The sequence below is a fragment of the Argentina anserina genome, chromosome 6, assembly GCF_933775445.1.
Source record: "Argentina anserina chromosome 6, drPotAnse1.1, whole genome shotgun sequence".
NCBI classification, from domain to species: Eukaryota; Viridiplantae; Streptophyta; class Magnoliopsida; order Rosales; family Rosaceae; genus Argentina; species Argentina anserina.
The window spans coordinates 31,913,941-31,937,824 of record NC_065877.1 but is presented as its reverse complement, the minus strand read 5'-3'; the positions used below and the strand labels follow the sequence as shown (position 1 = coordinate 31,937,824).

The window sequence follows — 23,884 nt, the reverse complement described above, 5'->3', positions numbered from 1 at the left end:
TGGTGGCCTCATCAGTTTCCGGCTCTAATGTTCATGTTTCATTGTCGTTTGCTTTTCAAAATGGTAGCAGCCTTGAGATACAATGCACCAGCTATCAATTTGAAAAGGTACAAGAAGCTAGGTGTGGTTTCAGGGACTGGAACGTTCAGATATGCGAGGGGTTATATCACCTTGGAATAAGGGTCGGAAATGGGCTTGGCCTGGCCCATTACTACCGGACTCGAGCCGGGCCTCAAATCATTTTTTTTTCAAATTTCTGGGTCGGGCTGGGCTTTCTAATAAAATCAATACCCATGGGCTTGAGCCTTATGAGTTTTTCTGGGCCAGGCCAGGCTTTTTTAATTGGCCGAGCCAGGCCCATTATATTTATGTGTAATGTATATTTATTAAGAAAAAATAGGTTATGGTAATTATTGAACTAAATATAGTACAAAAATAAGAAATATAATTAAATAATTTAACTAATTAACATATACAACAAATAAATACATATAAAATTATTAATTATAAAAATGAATGGGCTTTAAACAGACTTTTTATGGTCGGGCCTGGTCGGACTTTGGCCTTATGGGCTCCATCAGGCCGAGCTTAAGCTTTGAACCCTCGGCTTCTACCTGACCTTATGCCCATAAGGTCAGGCTTTGACTGGGCTTTTGAGGCCCTAAAGAAGCAATCTGAGGGACTTCTTTTGGAATATGATCGCCTGATGGCAGAGAACCAACATCTTCGTGACCAGTACCAGTTGAAATCAATTGATCAGAGCATATTACACTCTGATGACAAAAAGAAGACGTAAGACAATAGTTACTCAGTACATGTCAAATATCTACCTCAATGAGGGAAACTGTAGATCCGCATTGAGGCAGAAAGGAAAGTGAGTGCACTTACTCCACAGGACGAATATGGATGGATATATAATGGAGTCAATGCCACCTTTTCCATGCCAAGATCTTTAAAGGAGAAGGTGGCATGAAGAGATGACTTTAAGGCCTTGATTTCTTCAGCATCATCACCAGTTATAATCAAATCCTCAACATACACAAGGACAATAAGACGACCAACTTTACCATTTCTAATAAACATGGATGAATATGCTCTACTTCGACTGAAACCAACAGAAAATAGAACTGAACTCAACTTGGAGCACCAAGCTCGAGGGGACTGTTTAAGTCCATAAATGACCTTATGTAACTTACAAACAATGTCAGGTTCTTTTTCACGAGCATGACCAAGTGGAAGTCGCATATAAACTTCCTCTTCTAAATCACCATGTAGAAAAGCATTTTCACATCCATTTGAAAAAGATTTCAGCCATGATTAATAGCAATTGATAACAACACCCTAAATGTATTCATCTTAGCTACCGGAGCAAATGTCTCCTTATAATCAACACCAAAAGTTTGAGTGAATCCACGAGCTACTAACCTGGCCTTGTATCTCTCAATAGTGCAATTGGAATGAAACTTGATTTTGTAAATCCACCTAACTCCAACAACCTTCTGACCCTTTGGCAAAGGAACAATGCTCCAAGTTTTGTTGTCATTGAGTGCATTGAGCTCATCTTGCATAGCTTGTCTCTATTCTGGAGAGGAATCTGCTTCATCAAAGGTTCTAGGTTCTCTGACATCATTCATGTTAGACAGAAAAACAAAATGAGGTGCATAAACATTGTTTGAGTTAACTGAGTTGCCAAGGGGATGTTTTGGAACATAATGAACAAAACCATCCAGTTTAGTGGAGATTTTCCTAGTTCGACTAGGATATCGAGGTTGAGATGATGGTGGCTCAGAAGCAAATTCATGTTATTGAGCAGGAACATCATGATTTTGAGGCTCAGCATGTAACTCTTCTACATCATTAACAATCTCATTGTTAGCCACTTCAGGGTCAATTACATTATCATCATTGCGGTTAGGATTGACATATTCATGCTCAAGAACATTTCTAGGAGTTACAATATCAAACAACTCCCCCTGAATAGTCAGCATCACTGGACTGGTAAAAGAACTGTGATTCATCAAATCTCACATCTCTTGAAACATATACTTTCCTTGTCTCTGGGCTATAGCACTTGTACCCCTTTTGTGAGAAGGAATATCCAAGAAAGACACATTTTATGGCTCGAGGATCAAGCTTGTCTCTCTATAGTTTCTGAACATGAACCTAGAAAACACTTCCAAAAGTTTCAGATGATCAATGCCAATTTTCCTTCCCTTTAGAACTCAAAGGGAGACTTAAAATCAAGCACTCTACTAGGTAAACGATTTATCAAATGTGCAGCAGTTTGAATTGAGTGTGACCAGAATTTTTTAGATACATGAGCTTGCAACATTAGAGCACAAGTTTTCTCAAGTAAGTCTTTATTCTTTCTCTCAAACACTCCATTTTGTTGAGGAGTTCCTACACAACTCGTTTGATGCAAGATTTCGAGCCATTGTCTGATCTTAAGACACAAATTTAGGAAGAAAAATGGTTTCTAACAAAATTGTGGAAATCTTGAAAGCTTTTCATCACTTTTGACTTGTGTTTCAAGAGATAAACAAAAGTTATTCTTGAGAAATCATCAATAAAGGTCACATAAAATTTATATCCATCAAAAGATGTGACCCTAGCAGGCTCCCATATATCAAAATGCACAACTTCAAAAGGTTGAGTTGCTATAGAACTAGAACTAGGAAAAGGTAATCTAGTTGACTTAGACATGTGACAGATTTCATAGTCATGAACTGATTTACATACATCAGGAAACAAAAACGACATAACATGATTGGAGGGATGTGCTAGACGCATGTGCCATAAGTGGTGCAGATATGAAGACTTGGTTTTAGCTAGGAGACTTTTTGGAAAGGTTGAGGAGGTAGAGATGTAATAGAGGCCATTAAGGAAGAAGCATTCACCAATCTTGTTGTAAGTTACTCAATCCTGAAATACCACACAATGAGTTGAAAAAATGACAAGACAATCTAGCAATCGAATGATTTTTCCCACATATAACAATTTGAATAGAAATGATGGCACATACAAAATGGATGACTCTTTATGACTTTAGAACAATGACATTTTTCTCTTTCCCAAAATAATAACTTCTTTCCCATTAGCAACAGATACATGAGAAGGTTTATCAAAGACATGAAAATCTTTTAACTCAAAAGACTTGTTTGACATATGATCAGTGGCACCGGAATCAACAATCCAAAAATTATGATCCTTGCTAAGATTTAGAGCAGTGAAAATAATACACACAATACCTGGAATGTCCTCAAGCTCTGTAATTTTCTCCTCTACAAGAAATCATGCAAATTTGCCTAGCATGGCAGTTTGTTCATCACTTTCAGTGTTGCATTACTTTTGTTGCAAGAAATTAGCAAACTCGTTGATGAGAGAAATATGATTGGCCATGAACTTCATCATCTCGTCGGAGGAATTGTTAGCAGAGCTTGAGCAGTTTGCTTTAGGATTATATGCTTGTTTCATCTTCCTTTTTTTCAAATCTACTCTCATCACCAAAGTTCTTTGGCTTGAATTTAGGATGCAGAATCTTACAAGTTTCTTTGAGATGACCAATCCTAGCTCAACCAATTTTTTCACAATGTGTGCACTTCAAATAAGGCCTCATGCCTCTATATGGCCTGCTACTAGCAAAGGCTCTACTCTCAATAACTTGTGTTTAAACAACAACTACATCTACATTCATAATCTTCTTTCTAGTTTCTTCTCTCTGAATAGTGGCACTGACAAAGTTAAGAGAGGGAAGCTCTAAATACATTAAAATGTGGCTTTTAAGATCCTCATACTCAGGTCCAAGGCTAATCAGAAGCTTGACGATCTTGTCTTCTTCTCTTCTTTTCAAGATCGTGGTAGAGTTGGTGGTATGAGGCTTGTAGATCTCAAGCTCATTCTATTTTGGTGTGAGATTACCATAGTGCTTTATGATGGTGAGATTTCCCTACTGAATGGCTGCAATTTCCTGGTTGATTTGAAAATTTTGTGTTGAGATCACCATAAAACTCCTTGATATCATTCCACATCTTAGCAGTAGAATCGTAGAATTGAAAGATCTGGTGAAGCCTTGGTTCCATGGAGTTAATGATCCAAGCTCTAACCAATTGATCTTGAGGTTGCCAAGCATCAAACTCAGGAGTGGAGGCTGAAGGTATCTTGATCTTCCCATTGATGAATCCAAGATTATTTCTCCTACCAATAGCAAGAATCATGGCATTTGACCATGAAATGTAGTTGAATTCATTCAATAATGAGGATATGAGACGAGTGGAAGTGTTGGTGTCAACATTCTCAACTCTAGACGAAGAGGCATCATTTTTGCCTCTGATTCCACCAGTCATAATGAAGAGAAAAAAAAAACTGAAGATGAAACAATGAGAATGAAGAACAGAAGCAGGTCCAATATGGATCACTGCTCTGAATAATGTTCTAAAAATCCCCGCCTAGGCGCCCGGAGACCCTTGGCCGCCTCGATTTTGGGCCGATTATTCCCCGATTAATCCCCGATTAATCCTCTGGGTGCTGGTTTTTAGCTGTCCGCCCGATTAACGCCTAGCGTTTTTTAGAACCTTGTCCTCTGATACCATAAAGAAATTATGAATAAGATAACAACGAGTTTGAGCAGAATAATATTTATGATTGAACTATCAACGTTCTTACAAGAACAAAAAATAAAGGCAGAAGCAGCCATTTTAATACAAGAAAGAAAACAACTCCAACTACTACACTACGTGTCAACCTCAACTACATCATACTAACTATTGTGCACTAATCACTAATCACTGAACAAAAAAGAGGGAAATCGGAAGGATTAGATTGGACACAAGAAGATTTCGTGCACGCTTCACAGAAACTGCATGTTCTGCAATTAATGCACAGAGGGAGAAGAGACGACAAGAACTTGCCCAAATGACCACCAAACCATAAACTGCAAACGACACTAACAGGGCTGGATGACAACCAACCTGCAGAGAGGCTGCAGCTCTGCTTGCATCCATGTAGCAAGCCTACATGGACCTGCAGACCACAATGGAATCATTCAAATGTAGTTGATTCTCAGTATTATCTGATAAATATTTCTCAGAGTAATAGTTTTACTTCTAACTTCTGCATGTTCTAGTCTTGCCAGAGTCATATTACAACGACGCTTTTCGTTTAATTTTTTTTATTGTTTTTCTTCTACTTAGAGTTCATTAGTTGAAGCTACCATTTGAGTACATTATGACATTTCAGGGAGTAATTCGATATGATTACAATGGGTTGCTGGCCATATAGTCATAGACTTCTAGATAGCAACCATATATCTTGACTGCAGCTCACAAAGCAACAAATCTTCCTGCTCTACTTATCAAAAGCTTCATCCTTCTTTTCTGCACTTCTGGTAGTATGTTTGCCTCTAGCCTTTAGTAACATGTTCAGTCTGAATCAGTACCGAGTTAAGAAAACTCAACAAGTCATGTACCTACAAGACATCTAGTGGAATATCAATTTACACTTGCTTGAATGATTAATTCATACACACATGATGTACATATATACTAGTCTACCCACAAAAGTAATCCGTGATTCACTCCGTGAATTCTGAAACCGTATTTCACGCCAACACTCCCCCTCAAGTTGGTGCATACATATCAACCATGCCCAACTTGCTAAGTGAATCATAAAATACCCTTTTAGACACTCCTTTTGTGAGCATATCGGCAAGTTCCTCTTCTGTAGAAACAAAGGGAAAACTAATGATCTTCGCGTCTAGCTTTTCTTTTATAAAATGACGATCAACCTCCACATGTTTTGTACGATCATGTTGCACATGATTATGTGAAATATCGATAGCTGCCTTGTTGTCACAGTACAGCTGCATGACACATTGAGGCTTAATACACAAATCTTGTAGCAAATTTCTAAGTCATAACAATTCGCACACTCCCTGAGCCATACCTCTATATTCTGCTTCAGCACTAGATCGAGCTACCACATTTTGTTTTTTACTCTTCCACGTAACAAGATTACCTCCAACAAAGGTAAAGTACCCTGATGTAGATCTTCGATCTGTAATATTTCCAGCCCAGTTTGCATCTGTGAAGCCACAAATCTCAAGGATATTGTTGTGATTAGAAAACATTACTCCTCTCCCTGGAGCTGACTTCAAGTACCTCAAAATCCTCACAACAGCATCCATGTGATCCACACTCGGATTATGCATAAACTGACTCACAACACTTACTGCATACGCAACATCTGGCCTGGTATGTGACAAATAAATCAAGCGTCCAACTAGCCTCTGATAACGAGTTTTGTCAGTGGGCACTTGATCTGGGTACTCTGCTAACCGATGATTCTGCTCAATAGGAGTATCAATTGAAGTGCAATCTAACATACATGTCTCCGTTAGTAGATCAAGGATGTACTTCCTCTGACACAGATAGATACCATCACTTTCCCGGGCTACCTCAATGCCCAAGAAATACTTGAGTGTACCTAGGTCCTTCATCTCAAATTCTGTGGCTAGCTACTTTTGTAATCTGTCCACCTCAATAGTATCATTACCAGTAACTACCATATCGTCAACATATATGATTAGGGCTGTTACCTTCACTTGTTGGTGTTTGAGAAATAATGTGTAGTCTGAATTACTCTGCATATAGCCAATTTTCCTCATGAATTGTGAGAATCTTCTAAACCAAACACGAGGTGACTGTTTAAGACCATACAAAGATTTTCTCAATCTGTATACGGAGTTACTTGGAGAAGCGGCCACATATCCAGGCGGAAGATCCATGTATACTTCCTCCGTTAGTTCTTCATGAAGGAATGCATTCTTAACATCAAATTGTCTAAGTGGCCAGTTCAAATTAGCAGCGACAAAGAGCAATACCCGGATATTGTTTATCTTTGCAACAGGTGCGAATGTCTCATCATAGTCTATGCCATATGTCTGGGTGAACCCCTTCGCTACTAGGCGTGCTTTATACCGGCTTACTGACCCATCTGGATTATGCTTCACTGTAAACACCCAACGACATCCTATAGTCTTCTTGCCATATGGTGGAGGTACAAGCTCCCAAGTATTGTTCTTTTGTAATGCTTCCATCTTTTTCTCCATTGCTTTTCTCCATTTTGGATCTCTCAATGCATCCTGCACTTTGTTAGGTACTGATACAGTTGATATTTGATTTACAAATGACTCATATGACTTATATAATCTTTTGGTAGATATAAAATTTGCCACATGATACTTGGCTTTTGTCTGAATGGTAGGTTCATATTTTTTTGTTGGTTGACCCCGAGTAGACCTATTTGGCAAAACATATTGTCTACTATTATCCCTAATAGAATGACTAACCTCAGATGAGTGATCTTCTGTACCAGGAGAGCATTGGTCAGGGGTATAAACAGGTGTAGGGGAAACATGAGGGGCAGTTGTGTTGTCAGTTTCTGGTGCCTGAATCTCTCGAGTGACGACCATTCGGTGGTGCCTGTGTAGCTGACACATTGGTAATCTCAACATAACCTGTTACCATATCGACTGGCTCACTGGTCTCTCCCTCTCCATGATACATCTCTTCAAAATATGAATTCTCCCCCTGAAGAGCAGTATCAGAAGAGGAAAAATAACTCATGTCCTAAAAAAAGGTAACATCCATAGTGACATAGTACTTTCGGGTAGGTGGATGATAGCACTGGTACCCTTTCTGATGTCCTCAGTACCCAACAAATACACATTTAACTGCCCGGGCATCCAACTTAGAACGTTGATGTTGGGGAAGATGAACAAAAGCAACGCAACCGAAAATACGGGTAGGAAGATTATGAAAAGAGGGTAATGAGACATGAGATGCAAGCACCTCATAAGGAACTTTCCCCTGAAGGACACGAGATGGAAGACGATTAATGAGGTGGGCGGAAGTAATGACAGCATCACCCCAAAGGTATTTAGGCATGTGGGCAGTAAAGAAAATATACCGAGCCATATCAAGTAAATGACGATTTTTTCTTTCAGAAACCCCATTTTGCTCAGGTGTGTAAGGACACGTTGTTTGATGAATAATTCCGTGTGTGTTAAAGAACTCCTGAAAGACATGATTCACATATTCTCCCCCCATTATCAGAACAAAGAACTCGAATGGTAGCATTATATTGTGTTTGGACAGAGGTTTGGAAGGCACAAAAAGCGGGAAAAACCTCATCTTTATTTTTAAGAAGAACAATCCAGGAAAGACGTGTGCAATCATCAATGAATGACACAAAATATCGCATTCCTGACACAGTAGACTCTTTAGAGGGTCCCCAAACATCAGAATGAATTAATTCAAAAGGAAGAAAACTTTTAGTAGAGGTACTAGGGGAATAAGTAGATCGATGATTCTTGCCTAAAACACATGTCTCACAAGATAAACAAGACTCGTCCACATTAATAAATAAAGTAGGCATGAATTTTTTCATAACACTAAAAGATGGATGCCGTAAGCGACGATGCCATAACCAAATTTCACTTAGCTTGTCAGAAGTAGAGAGTGAAGCGGTCCGAGATTGCCCCCTGGTTTTGCCCCAGCGTATGTCAGATCCAGATGAAACAACTGGCCCCTCAAATACCCCCGACCAATTACCCGTCTGGTGAGAAGATCCTGAAATAACACATACATAGGAAAAATAGGTCACAGAGCACTGAGCGTCAGCGTTCAATTGGGGAATAGATATCAAATGATGAGAAAAAGCAGGTACATAAAGTACATTGTGAAGCTCTATGGCGGGAGTAATACGAACAGACCTTGTCCCTAATACCGGGAATGCCTCACCATTAGCATTAGTAACATGGGGTACGGGTGGATGGGACAATACGGTAAAATAAGATTTATCATAAGTCATATGATTAGATGCACCAGAATCAATAATCCATGTACCAAAACTAACAGAGTTAGAAATATTAAAAGCCATACCAATTTGACTACGGCCCACCATGGAGGCTGTAGGTGCTCCTCCAGCAGTATGATAATCATGCCCAACCACACCATAAATATCTGGTTCCGGAACTAATTGAACATTAAGAAACGTAGAACCCATTGAATCTGTCTCCGGTGCGCTTGCATTGACGGTGCGCTTGCACTGCCAGGAAGAAAGACTACTGATTCTGACCGGGTCGGGTGGACCGGATTGAATTTGGTCCGGGTCGGAGCGGGTTGGAGCGTGCCGGGTCGGGCGATCGTCTAGCTCTGGGAGGCGCGGCCCATGGAGGCGACGAGAGTACCGGATCGGCGAGGAGGAGGAATTAAGCGAATACAGGCGGACGAAACCCGACGACGGAGGACAACTCCGGCTCTCGACCGGGTCAACAGCTTCCTCCCCTGGCTCGATGCCAAGGTCTCGGTGCCGTCGGACAGCGTGGAGCTCGAGGACTGCCTCAAGGCACTGTTCGCCGGGAGAATCAAGAAGTGGATCGACGGCGGCGAGGTGAAGAAGTGTGAGGAGAGGCAGCGGAGTCTGGCGAGGGAGTAGCGAGTTCGCCGGAACATGGTGTCGCGATTCCGGGTATAGGTGGAGGAGGAGCTTGCCGGGTCGGGTATGTCACGGCTCCGGGTAAGTTCCGAGCTGGTGACAACGCCGAGCTAGCTGCCGGAAAAAAGAAAGAAGGAAAAACAAAAAAAAAGATCCCAAAAAAACAGAGCAAGAGGCTCAGATACCAAGTGGAATATCAATTTACACTTGCTTGAATGATTAATTCATACACACATGATGTACATATATACTAGTCTACTCACAAAAGCAATCTGTGATTCACTCCGTGAATTCCGGAACCGTATTTCACTCCGTGAATTCCGGAACCGTGTTTCACGCCAACACATCTCTGCTGTTCCGGATGCCGCAGCCATTCCTATTGCAGGTATTGTCCGAGTGCTTTGATGTTCATTCAGTTTGCAACTCTTTTCACCACGAACAACCTTACTCGCCACAGTTGGTCATCATGAAGGCCCGTCCATGACATCAGATCTTAAATTTTCCCGTCTTGTTTGTACGTTTGTTATTGTGTGCCCAAACAAGGAGTTCAGCTCAGGGAAGCAGTACTAATACTATTGAGACGTATCAGGAACTGCAACTTTTAGATTTGCTTGAGGGCATTGCAAGGTCTGAAATGTATTATATACAGTTCAATCGGTCATCCAATTATTCAGTTACAGAGACTTCCCCCTTAGCCTTGGTTCGTTTCGTCCAGTTGCTCCCAGTTTTATTAATTGCTTCCTGTTTCCTCTACAAAACCTAATGCGGATGCAGCATTCTTGCAATTCAAACACGAGGAGGAACCAGGGGTATACTGCGTGTGATAGCTCTGGAAGTGGAAGTTAATTTAGTGACCTATACTTGCTGCACATAGAGGGTGACAGTAAAAGAGGAGATTAATTAAGTGGACCAAGACGCGCCGCTTTGGTGTTTATCAGGTACCAGAAAATGTGATAGTAGAGTTTGGCAATTGTGCCCATGCTTGGGGTTTAATGCATTCAACTTCATCAGAAAGCAAAGCTTGATCCGTTGACTATGCAGCTCTGTGCTCTAAAAATCGAAACCATTCGTTCGAAGAAATCACACAGCAACTGCAGAACAAGTTTCTATTTACTAGCCAGTGCCCTTTCCCAATTTAGCTAGCCAAAAATGGCATTCAACTTGACGTCGAAGCTTACTCAACGATTACCACCACTACTACTTTTGGTTTTCGCCATGAGTTTAGCTGAAGCTACCACTATTCTCAAAGAAACCCGATTACCCTTGTACTTACAGTACTTCACTGCAGGTCCAAATGTCACGAGCATACCTGTTGCAGGCATTGCTGGAAAGCTGTGGAGTATGACTCAATTCGGAACAATCTACGTCTACGACGGCGCCATTACCCTAAGCCCGAACTTAAGCTCTCCCATTGTGGGACGTGCTCAAGGCATATCGGTGGCATCGGCACTGAACGGACGTAATAACTGTTAAACAGCGACAAGTGTGGCCCATGAACCAACTGTACCGATATTGTCCCAACTTAGCCACCTCACAAGTGTTGAGTTTTAATCACAAAAGGCCTCGGTACAATTGGTTATTATCAACTCACTTATAATCTCTATTTTATTTGTCACTTCTTAGATGTGAGATCTTTCATCTCCAACACGCCCCGTCACGTGATAGATTAACATCTCACACACTAAGACAAAATAAACCAAAATCCAGTAACTAACGACACTTGGTGACCATCTAATCAGAAAATCCTCCGATGACATGATAATGACACACATCATGGGCCCATGACAAAGTGTCACCCAACTCGAGCCCACGACAGATTGGAGGCACGACTGGAGAGGGACTCGTTCTGATACTATGTTAAACAGCGACAAGTGTGGCCCATGAACCAACTGTACCGATATTGTCCTAACTTAGCCACCTTACAGGTGTTGGGTTTTAATCACAAAAGGCCTCGGTACAATTGGTTATTATCCACCCACTTATAATCTCTATTTTATTTGTCATTTCTTAGATGTGGGATCTCTCATCTCCAATAATACCATTGTCTTGGTGTCTCTTGTGTTCACAAACTTGAAGTACAATGGCAGCACTCTAGAGTTACAAGGAAAGTAAACAGAAAGTAGTTCGAGCCAGTCAGAGAGGTTGCAGTGGTAGCCGGCACCGGAAAGTTTCGATTTGCTAGAGGATATGCTACTTTTGAAATGTTTTTTTGGGAACCCTGCTACTTCTTACGCAGTTATACGATGCAACGTTACTGTGCAACACTACTAGCTATAAGTATACGTGAAATGGTGATCAATAATCAACCTCGATGCTACCATCTGAGACTTAATAAGATATTTTTGTGCACTGCATACCAAAAAGACTAAATAAGATATATAATGAAGTGCAATTACGTAACGATCGTTTTTACTTTCTTTCAGCTTCATATCTATGTATGAACTCTGATCCCCGAAAATTTGATGTTTGAATTTCAATCCCAAATTTGAATAACTCAAAAGGCATATGTAACAGTACTGAGGTCATCGATCATATTTTAAGTTCAACCTTGTCACATGTCACATGTCACATGATACACTGATCTTCATCAAAACGTCTCAAATAGGTCCCAAAGCAACAGCACCAATCTTGTTTAGTCAAAAAAAACAGCACCAATCTTGTGCTCAGTTCATATTAAGTTTAACGCTTGGTACAATATTTGAAGTCTTTAACCGTCTCTTTCCCCTTATAAATTAACCCCCATTGGTACAATACTATCGTACAAGCAAAACTATCCCCAAAACTTTTTACTTGCTGCTCGATCAATTTGTTCTTCACTTCTTAATCATCAATGGCGTCTTCGAGAGCCATCAAACCCATGTCCATGCCTTCACCATTGCTTCTAGTTCTTGCACTCATGCTCATATCTCTAGCAAAGGCTCAAAGGCCTACCGAAACAATTACTGAATTTTACTTAAAGGACTTGGCCTCAGGTAATAACGCCATCGTTGTCCCGGCCCCATCACCGGCATAAGAAACAGGCCTATGTCCTTCACCTCATTCGGCACCATTTTCACCATCGACGACCCAATCACAGTAACCGCGGACCAGAGGTCGGCCGAGATCGGTCGAGCTCATGGCATCATGGTGGCCTCATCACTTTCCGGTTCTAATGTTCATGTTGCATTGTCGTTTGCTTTTCGAAATGGTAGCAGCCTTGAGATACAAGGCACCAGCCGTCAGTTCGAAAGGTACAAGGAGCTTGGTGTGGTTTCAGGGACCGGAACGTTCAGATATGCGAAGGGCTGTATCACATTGGAGAGCATGTACTATGACAATAGAACCTCCCACTCGATCATTCGCTGCACCACTAGGATCAATCTGTTCTAAATGAACCAGTTCCAAAATAGTTTGTGTGTGTATTTGCAAGTTATATGCCTCTGGGCTTTCGTACCTTGTCATGTATTTGGGCCTTTTCGGCGGTATTAATGCAATCTACTTTCTTAACTGGGGTTTTTCAATCAATTCCCTTCTGAAGAAAATTGCCTGACCTCGTTGAGGGATGTTGAAATTTTGGTTGAGATTAGAAACAAAATCAATCCTCAATACTTTTTTTTTGTTGAAAGAAAGACTAGAACGGCAGTCCTCGTACCGTTCATTAATGAAACATAAAACATCAGTACTCACCAATAATAACATTATATGACTTTCGTTCATTGATAAATTTAACAAGACTCGTAATCTCAATCTCGTATAATCTATGTTAACGAATGGTAATGAACCCCTTGTTGGGGCCAAATTTATGGTAAAATGATACCTCCATTACCTGCGCCAAGTGATGGATTACAAGTGAAAAAGTAGCTGTTAACCTCTAGAACTATTAGTCCCTACAATGGTCTGAAAAAACTTTAGCACTAACAACTAGAGATAGTGAAGCGTCGTACAAAATGTTCTGGTACTACTCAGATCACTCCTCAGCCGGCCAAGAAGACAAGGTTTAGGCACAGTTCCACCTGTAATAACTAGAGCCACTGAAACTAGTAGTGCTTGTGTTATGTGGATCTTAATATATACACCAATGTTCCTAGATATCCTTTGAAGGTGTTTATTCCTGATTAATATTCCAACATTAGGGAACAGATACCAGAATCCAGTTGTGGATGTTGGAAGTTCTGGTTTACCAAATTAACTAGCTAGATATCCACTATCCCATCTGTTCTGGCAGTTGCCTAGATTGGCTCTTTATAGTTATAATTTCTCAGCCACTTGAATTTGAGGAACTACCCCCAACTTCAGCAGCAGTTGGCAAATTTGAATTTAAACCAACCCAGTTTGGCACCCTCTTCACCTACCAAACAGAGAAACAGATAGAACAAGAGGATGATGATATGAATCATGATGGCTTTCAGTTTTAATTAACTTCTCTACCAAGAATCATAGTCCCACCAAAACTTGATGAAAGTAAAAGTAAGAAATCTACAAAAAAAAGATGGTGATTTTTTTTATCATTACTAGAAAATTGGTATTGAAGGAAACAATAAATTCTCTTTGTGCCTCTCAAAAATGAGATTGCTCAAAGCTACTACACTACTATTACTACTGCTAGTAATTTTTCTACTTTTACAGGCTCCTAAATTATTCAAATTTATATCTCTACAACTGCGTTTGCTATCAACCACGTCAACTTGAGCTTCACCATCATTCACTATTGGGTTGCTTTCCCCACAATCATTCCCTCTCACTGTGATCCAGTAACCCTCATCAGAACTCCACCTGGGTATCCCTGAAAACAACGACAGCCGTCTGATCCTATCGTCGGGGCACGAATTTTCGACACTTGGGCCGTCGGCAAGATTGCTCAAAGTTTGGGATTCTTGTAATGAATTCCATATCCCTTGATCAAGAATACTTGTTGGAGAAAATGAAGTGGTAGTGGATTCTTGAACCTGCTTTGTACTAGTAGTAGAATTGGTGATCATCATTTCCTCAAGAAACGGATGCTTTAGAAGTTGTCTAACCGTCCACCTCTCTTTTGGGTCCCTCATGAGACACTTTCCCAAGAAATCCCTTGCTTGATCGGAAAGAAAGCTTGGTATCTCCGGCGACTCACCGGAGTGTCCTATCCGGTAAAGAAGAGTTAAAGGGTCAGCTGCATTAGGCCACGGCACTGATCCTCCGGTAGCCATTTCGATAACTGTGCAACCAAGAGCCCAAACATCACAAGGAAAACCCTGCTCCTCCCCACGCGCCACCTCCGGCGACATGAACATCGGCGTGCCGCCAATTGGCACAGCTTCAGCTGCAGGATCAGCCCACTTGGCACATCCAAAGTCGGCAATTTTCAGACCATCTTCTCCTACCAAGATGTTCCTCCCTTTTATGTCACAATGTACTAATCGAACTGAATGCAAGTACTCTAGCCCCTTGGCAATTTGCCTGGTGTAAAACCCGACCGCTGATTCTTCCAACTGGCCTCCTCGGTTGCGAATCACATCGATGATCGTGCCGCCGGCCATATACTCCATGAATATGTTGTACATGAGCTTGTTGTGCTCTCTAGTAATGTCATGTCCTAGACAGCTTACCACATGAGGACTGCTCAAAGAAGAGAGTATCTTTTGCTCCCTTTGCAAGAACTCCGATTGGGGGAGCTCGGCGGACTTGACAGCAAAGACGTTGGAGGCGGAGGCGGAACAGGAGCCAAGGGAGACGGCGGCGGAGGAGCCACGGCCAATGGTCTGGCCTCTAGTCCAGTCCATTGGGAGATGATACAGCTAAGAATAGAATGTACAAATATCTTTTTGTGTTAAGATGCCTGTTGCGTTTGCCTTTATATATAGTTGGCTACTTCGATCATTTTCACTAGCCATCATTACAAGGGTGGCATTTTAAAAAGGGTATATAGTCTATTGGTTGGTTGGGTCTCTCAACTTTCAATTTAGAGCCAACTGGGTTGACAATTCCTTTAACGCAAGTCCACCACGTGTAGGGTTTTGGATGGACTCGACGGCATTGGCGTGGTGACTTGGCAAAATGGGTGCGTCGACACTTGTGAAGGAGGAGAATTGGGGTTTAAGAGTTGGCAAAGCTCCAAATGGAGTACCATATTTGGTTTTGGTTTGGTAGAGTAGATTGGATTGGATAAAGTCTCCTACAAATAGGATTCTCTAATTTGTTTTTTTTGAAGGTGGGGAGTTTCAAGTTTAAAGAATTAGGGAAGGTGTAGAGGGTGTGTTGAACCACCAAAATGGGGTTGAAATTTAGTATCACTTTCACATTCAGTTTTGGTATATGGTTGAGTTTAGGCATGTTGCCAAAGCCTTGTCAAATTTGAAGTCATTTTGGTATGGATAAGTGTTTAGTTAGAATGTCAAAGTATGGAATATCAGAATATGCCAACATGGGGGAGTTTTATCAAAGTTAAGAAGAAGATGTCAAAAAGAACTGTGTTTTGGTCAAGTTACACTAACCTAGCAATAGTTTTCACTTTAATTACTGGGTATATTAAGAGAAATTTTTGTCCCCTAAGCAAAGCAATCGTGAATGCTCAATATACAGTGAAAAACTTAAACAATCACACTCCCTACTCCATGTTTGATTGCATACAAAGGAATTGAGACTAATGATCCAGTGTGATGTATATGCATATTATGCACGTGTGGGTCAATTCTACCAAAGCTAACTAATTAAGGGACTAAACCTTCTCAGCACACTCTTAATCAAACACATAGAGGTCCCATTAGTTGAGACTATATGATACTTAACTAAACATTAAGATAGCACACGTAGCACGATGCTTGATTTCAATATATGCTACGTCTCGTTGCTTAAAACCTCATATCTTGAATCTTTAATTATAAAAGGATTTAATTGAGCCATCGTTCTCCAATCCCCACCGTGCCTAAAAGTACACTACTATTTCCTAAATTATAATCAACAATAGTGGAACCCAAAACTGGTAGATGAGCTTGATGAACTAAATAACGGAAGCTAAAGTTGAAAGGTGGTGGCTTGGTTTGGTTTCGAACTAGAAGAGATGAGAGCTGCAGAAGAGAGCTGGAGAAAAGGATCAAAATTCAAAGCAAGAGTGGAAAAGGGCAAAAGAAGTGGTAGAGAGGGTGAAAGTGTGAAACCAAAATTATTCCAAATGGACCATGAGTTGAATAAAAAATTACACTAACAAATATGAATGTGGGGTTGAGTTAGCTAGCTAGTTGATTTTGTAGTTATAAAGCAAAGGGCTAACAACAACCCTAATCAAGAGTTCTCTCCAATGGTGTTCTTGCACTAACTTGCGCTTCATCTAATTCCCGTCAAACTTGTTTAAACTTTTAGTTAGTTGGTAATCAAATCTTATGCGTGGCTTACAAACTATATCTTGTAAACCATTGAATATTCTTAATGAATCCCTTAATAATTTGATAAGTTTTATAATTCAATCGAATATGTTTTTATGTAGAAGATAATAAGATGTTTGATAAATTATTACAATTTACTGATAACTTTAGATTGGACTGTCTTGGGGGGTAAAAGGTTGGAATGGCATGGTATGCGCCAATCCTGCTCGAGTTTGGGAATACTCTACACAACGACATGGCGAAAGCTTGAGTCGGGCTCCACGGTGTGCTAGCGTGGTACAAATGGGTGTAACGTTGGATGGACATGGGAGTCGTCGGAGGACCTATGCCAGTGTGGCCAAGCATGCATTTCTTCTCGGTGCGACTGGAAATCCTGCTGTCATTCTCTAGATGCATCTCGAGAGAAGAGCTTCGTCGATGGTGGTGATTAAGTGAGACTTAATAATTTTGTACATCTCAATCACATGCACTTAATTTATGAGTAGATCGAATTTAATAATAGTACCATGTACATATTTTTACCGATCAAGTTCACTTCTCCCTCACAATTTTTTGAAAACTATTGGCAATCATTTTAAGCAATATGCCCTAAGTAAAACTTTGCAAAAAGTCACACTTCTAAAACGTTTTAGTCCCCGGATTGAAACGAGCCATTGGAGATTGTACACGTTGGTGCTATTACTGTTTCAAGCTCATAAAAACATGCACGTTTTGTACGTGGATGTTTGTGCGTGTAGCAAAGGCTTACGTGAGTTTTCTATCCCAAAAAAAAAAAGGCTTACGTGAGTTTGATGCAACTGAAATAATTAGAAGAAAAGAGTAGAGTGCGTGGTCCTCGAGTCCTTCCTTCCTGAGAACCCTAATGATGTCACTTCTGTATTGCTCCTATATAGGTAGGTTGCTTCGTTTATATATAGCTTCCATTCATATTTTGGTAGCTAGCTTTTCTAATTATATGACGAGAGAACAGTACCGAAAGTACTGAATTCTGGTGCCATTTCTAGTCTGGCGAATTTTAATAGTTGGAACTTGGAAGAACAAAGAAGCCTCTGCATGACTGCAATTGGTTAATTTTGGTCCCATTAAGATTCTAACCCCACTTCCCTATATTATGCCCTAATAATGCTCTAAACTCTTAAATGGATTAATGTATATTTAAAGATTGGCGTCGCCATGGAAGTTTCCAAGGATCTAGCTAGCTGGCTAGTGCATATTTTGAGTGAAAGAAAATTGAACTTAAAGTTTTCGTCCCACTTATCTAATGCATCATGTTTCACGCAAAGTAGGAGTGAAGAAGCAAAGCCCTACTCATGCAAATGGCTACGGAAGCATTTTGAATTTTGAGTAGGGAAGTGAATAACTAAAGTAGCATCCCGTTTTCTTTCTCCGAATAAATTGCATAATATGAGTTTGGAGTACAAAGAACAATTCTTCCGTGTAATGAAGTGATTAAAGAATCGAAAAACTAACCGGTTTTCAATGAAGATAAAATATGATGAATTGATGGTTCACGAATGTGATAAGAAAAAAAAATTATTTGGAGAAATCTCACAATTAAATCATACTCTTTAATGACTCAATACCCAAAAAAGAAGAAGTGGTGACAAGAGTTGTAGGTTGTAGTTTGTTGAGTAATATATGGAGTGTTGTTGTGGTTAAGCATGATAAAGTTGTTAGCCGGCGTTTCAATGACTAGAGAATAGAGATGGATCATGGATGGAGATGTTTATGTGTTTGCTTTGCCTGGCTTTGCTTGCTTGGACGTGCCGTTATAGAAAGTGCTTCGTGGTGATTAGACAGACAAAAACTCAGCACCCGTTAACACGTTTGTTTAGGCGTCAATGTAACTTGTTGGTTAGAGACTTCACTCTTAAAAGAGCCCATCATTATGTATGCGACTCTTTCTACTACGTAGGCAAATCCTCATTGAAAATGATATGATATCCACATCGCTTCTAGAACGGCTTACGGCTGGTTTATGTGCTAAAAAATTCAAAGGCAACAATATGAATTGCTCGCAGAATGATTAGCTAAAGATTGTAGGTGAAGCCAAGTGTCCATTTCAATCACATTAGGAAGCAACGGTTTTTCATATACCCAGTATTCTTGTAGAGATACTACACAATCATGATTTGATTTATTTACAGATAACAAGGTTCATGCCCACGGCTCGTCATCACACTATCGAGTTCCATTGTCTCGAGCTTTTTCTGGTAATGTCAGATTTTTTTTTTACATAGAGTAAGCAATCGGAGGATAGATATAGATTTAAGCTGCTACAGCGAATCCAACAGTAGCGTTCCCATAGTCAAACACCGTGTGGTACTGACCCATGAAAATATCTCCAAGAATCCTGCATCACACAAGCAGCATATTAGTTGGTAATCCCATCACGTCTTGATGAAGACTGAGGACGTGAAAATGAGATTAGTCTTCTGAAAGTGAAAAGTCTTAACGCCACTGTCATTGATTTGATCTACTTAAATGGAATATATTCCATAATTGTAGTAACAAGAAATCTGCAATAAGGGTGTGAGAACTACTGAGAATCACTTCTCTAGATACAGAAATAATAAAGGCAGACAACAATGATTTATATTGGTTACTGCATAACCAATTTCCATGTAAAATAGTAGTTGGACGATAAAAGCTAAAAGATGTTATAAGCACAGATAAGCAGAGATAAATACCACAGTGGTCCTCGAGGTGGAGCCATATCTAAAGCTATAAATCCACTAAGGCATTGTGCTGCAGCTCCCTCACCCAATTTGAGAACATACTGTTCCACAAACCAACATTCAGAACAATATACAACAAATCTCGGAGCGGTAATATGACTAATATCTGAACTGTATAAATGAAAATTAAGACAACAATGGGATGCCTATAGTAAATAAAAATTTCAACCTGTAAAAGGTTAATATAGTTGTAATATGACTCCTTTAGCTTGAGCACATAGTATTTGATATAGACACAAAAAACAAGAGGGAGATATAACAGCTTGAAGCTAATTCGGCCCTAATTAAATGTGATAATTATTACATGCAGGAAATATAAAATAGTGTATGACACATTCTAGGAAGAGCAATCATTATCATAAGTGACAACTTGAAAGGTGAGACAGTTCCAAGAAAAAAAACTTTTTTCTTGGTGTAAATTGTTATCTAACTCTGACCAGAACTGCAAGTAGCAACTGTTGAGTCGGCAAACTTAGCTATAACTATTCATTCCTAACTGAAGCAGTGATTAATAATCATTCTGATTTGGGTGGTAAATGGACCCTATAAACTTTCAAGTCTCAATAGAAGCCACTTTATGGCAAAACACAAGTTGACCTTCTACAACTACTATTGAGTTTGTAGTGCAGCCATCATAACTGCACTATATTGGATCATTCATATGATATAAATCGGATTTTAGCCTCTAAGCTCATATTTAGCCACCCGTGGGATGTATTAAAAACACCTGATCAGATATGTAACTACATAAATTTCCATATATATTAGAGTGATAACAGAAAAAGGGGAAAACTTTTCTGTAATCAGCAAGGTACTGCAATTGAAAGATTACATGATTCAAAGTTAAGGTCATGATACCATACCTGCTCTGGAGCAAGGTCAAATACTTTACCACCAATGGTAAATGATATAGTGGGCAAGGAGGATAGATCGTTACATTGAACAGCTGATTCACCACTAGGACTGGGCAGTCGTTCACAGAGCTGCAAGCACAGATTAGCATGGGATTGCTATAAAGGACGAATCACAGAAACGTGAATAAAGAGTTTAATTACCTCATTTGCATAGTTCAAGATCTGTTCCTCTGTCTGATTAAGATTTCGCTTCAACCGATTCTGTATCCATACCACTGCCATCTCACAAGCAGTACATGCAGCATCATGCACACCATCAGATGTAGTTTCCATATTCTGATCGACCACAGTTTCAATGTCCATACTGTAAAGATATCAACACATTTACATTAAGATGAGAAGCGATGTGACAGAAAATGCTATGATAGTCAATGTTAATTACTATCCTCGCCAAAGCAACATTCAGAAATTCTGTTGAACTGAATCTAACCTCACACCACGAGTCCCATCAAAAGTACATACACCGATTTGAGAGCAGATTCTTTGGGGTTTAACCTAGAACATATACCAATACAAGAAAAAATCAAATACAGAAAACTTAATATTACATAATAAAATAAAGATTAAGCAAATCCCATAAAAATATTGTAATCATATACCTGAGCCAGTAACATTTCCAGTATAATTTTCCCATATTGGTCGACAACCGCCTTACATTCCTGGCTTACAATACCAGATGCTCCAATTGCATGATTTATTTGAGTGATAATAGTCTGAAAGCGAGATTATACAATGACGTAAATCAGAAAATTATAGACATTTGGCTAAGTGAACTAGAAATGGTTTCTGGCAGATAGCTGCATTAAATGAAACGATTATAAAGTCTAGGAATTGGAAACCATAAACATTGTAATTTGTACATATGTAACTGACAGGCAGAAAATCCACATTCCATTGGAAACTAAAACATGATCTTTGTATGTCTCCTGCCATGCTTCTTGATATACTGACATCTTTCTTATTTATTCTAATTACTGAAAGGAAAAGACCATAGATGTATATTTTGCAACAACCTACCGTTGGCCCTGCCAATAGGGAAGTTCCTGAATCAGCAATTGCTGAACAACCACAAGCACAAAGTCCTGGGAAATGTCATGACAATGTTTCAATACATACAAGCAGGCTAAGCATATAAAAAACTTTCTATCGTTTCAGCATGGTAAGATGCCGAGAAAAAAGAAAAAAAAACTGTAAAGTAAATCGATACCAGATGTTTCACCACCAATTAGCACATCCCCCATATCAAACTGCACATAATATAAAGATTAGTGAGCCAATAAAAAGAAAAAACAAAGATGACATCAAGTGGAATTGATGGTCATATTTTACCTGCCAGTAGCCTTTTTGAGTCACTGGAACAAATGTATGCTCACCCACATAATGGTTAGAATCCATCCCACCAAATACGATCTCACCCCCTTCTTCCCCTTCAGTGTTGCGATTTAACCAGAATGAAAAAACTGGCTCTTTAACAAGACCTTGACTGACCATATTATACCTGTTTAATAGCAAATGTATTGTCAAATGAACTTAAAAGACAATTGAGAACAGAAAAAAGATAATTCATGTCTGACAGAATTTGTTAGGTTAAAAGAAACATTTCGATAAAGGAAGATAATAGCAAATTTAGTACTTTCAAGTATAGAGATTCAATCAACTGATTCGCTCTATAAAGAGACAAGCAGCAGTAACGTACCAGACAGGAACAGCACCTCCAACCGAGATCTCTTGGTATCCAAGTCCAAGTATGCCATCAAACTTAGCTGCCACAAACGTGACACCAGGCTCCTTGGTTGCCTCAATAAAATCCTAATAACCAGCAGTAATAGCAATTAGCAAAGGTTAATTCCCAACCCTGGAACTCACTGGTTGTAAATTCTGTCAAAATTTACTTGATCCTTAACAACAAGGTCTCCAACTGTGACATGGTCCTGGCTGAAAAAACCTGCAATTGCCCCAGTTCCGTACTGTATAGCCGCAGATGTCCCTGCATTTGAAAATAAAGTGTTGTGGCATTAAGTGGTAACATAGTGGACTGTGGATCAATGGAAGACTCAGGTTGTTGGCCATTCGGATCTTTGTGAAAACTCTAGGTGTATAAACTTATAAACAAATGAAAACAAAAAGGATAATGTCTAGCAATAATCTTTTCAGGATATGAATGCAGTAGACCGAGGAACAGAAATTAACCATTCTTTGTGTGTGAACTTGATTGACTAGACTTATACTTGGAGTGAAAGAAGCAAGCAACCTGCAATCATTAAATTCCAAAACATAAAAATCAATTTCAAGAAAACCACATTGTGACACAACAAATTACATACAAATCCAGTCCAACATAACCACTCAATAAACTTACCGAGAAGTAACACTTTGCCGAGGGCACCCAAAGGTTAGAACTTCCAGTATCAAATATGACAGTAAACTTCTGAGCAGGGGTGCCAATACCAATCTCCCCAAAATACTGAGCATCCATATAGTTCTTCAGTTCAACAATATCAGTGTCCCCAGATAAATCCCCACGGAGACGGTACTCCTTCAAAGGAGCTCTAACACCACCTTGTGCATTTTTAGCATTAGTTTCCCTATGAAGCTGAGATGTTTGATCCAATTTCACCTTTTTAAGTCCAATTCTGATCAACCCATCATTGGGTTCGGAGAGCACCACATGGGACAGAAGCAGAAACTGAATTAGAGTCACCAAACAAGCCCTGATTTTGGTACCCATTTTTCAGCACTGCAAAACAAACCAGCCAAATTTGTATCACTACTAAAAATACCCGACAAGTTTGACTTAAGAAAATCAAAAGGGTCTCAACAATAACATGATCAAGCTTCAAATTTATGTTCTTTTACTCTTTTCAAAAATCTTCTGAGGAACCCTAATAACTAAATTAAATAATAATTTCTAATCACAATTTGACATGGAATATGTGTGAGAGTTGAATCATAAGACATGAAACTGAAACAATCAAACAGTAGGGAAAAAGTGGAAAAAGAAATTTACTTACATTCTGAGTTGAACTGAGTTGGGTTCCTGGGAGAAGACGAACACACTGAAATAACGAGGAAACTCAATCATAGGACACAAGTAGAAACGAGGGAGGTTCGTCTACGTTGCGGTGTAGCTACTCTTTCTGTTGATGGGTTCAATGCTGGTCGATGGACGGTTGGGATATTTTTACAGTCCCAGATGCTGAGGTGTTTTGTTTCTATTGGATCTAGGTTTGGGACCGTGAGCGTTGAAGTTGGAGGCAATCGCAAGCTCCAGTCACTGTCCGGGTCTAGGGGGTCACCTACCAGTCTGGTTTTGAAACTTGGATACTGGCGCCTTTATGTGAGTTGCAAGATTATAGAAAGCCCAGGAAGCACATAAGCCTTGTCTTAGATCTTTATTATT

General features: G+C 39.8%; 4 protein-coding genes and 1 pseudogene across 4 annotated transcripts; 2 read left to right on the top strand and 3 right to left on the bottom strand.

Moving 5' to 3' along the window:
• Positions 1-620: 620 nt before the first annotated feature.
• On the bottom strand, positions 621-1,568 carry LOC126797309 (uncharacterized). Its single transcript, XM_050523953.1, has 3 exons — positions 1,426-1,568; positions 889-1,105; positions 621-773 (listed from the first exon to the last, which is right to left on the bottom strand). Exons 1-3 carry the CDS (start codon positions 1,566-1,568, stop codon positions 621-623), a joined length of 513 nt encoding a protein of 170 aa, XP_050379910.1.
• Positions 1,569-10,644: 9,076 nt separating this feature from the next.
• Positions 10,645-11,766, top strand: LOC126797308 (dirigent protein 22-like; annotated as a pseudogene).
• A 753-nt stretch (positions 11,767-12,519) lies between these two features.
• Positions 12,520-12,864, top strand: LOC126797306 (dirigent protein 23-like). Its single transcript, XM_050523952.1, has one exon. It carries the CDS (start codon positions 12,520-12,522, stop codon positions 12,862-12,864), a length of 345 nt encoding a protein of 114 aa, XP_050379909.1.
• Positions 12,865-13,985: 1,121 nt separating this feature from the next.
• LOC126799707 (mitogen-activated protein kinase kinase kinase 18-like) lies at positions 13,986-15,247 on the bottom strand. The gene has a single exon (XM_050526957.1). It carries the CDS (start codon positions 15,231-15,233, stop codon positions 13,986-13,988), a length of 1,248 nt encoding a protein of 415 aa, XP_050382914.1. The 5' UTR covers positions 15,234-15,247.
• A 3,629-nt stretch (positions 15,248-18,876) lies between these two features.
• LOC126800827 (aspartic proteinase A1-like) lies at positions 18,877-23,658 on the bottom strand. Its single transcript, XM_050528234.1, has 14 exons — positions 23,496-23,658; positions 22,844-23,221; positions 22,675-22,735; positions 22,377-22,471; positions 22,181-22,293; positions 21,814-21,982; positions 21,692-21,731; positions 21,502-21,566; positions 21,084-21,197; positions 20,915-20,979; positions 20,626-20,788; positions 20,434-20,553; positions 19,523-19,611; positions 18,877-19,185 (listed from the first exon to the last, which is right to left on the bottom strand). The coding sequence occupies exons 2-14, from the start codon at positions 23,210-23,212 to the stop codon at positions 19,101-19,103; spliced, it is 1,548 nt and encodes a 515-aa protein (XP_050384191.1). The 5' UTR covers positions 23,213-23,221; positions 23,496-23,658; the 3' UTR covers positions 18,877-19,100.
• Between the last annotated feature and the right edge of the window lie 226 nt (positions 23,659-23,884).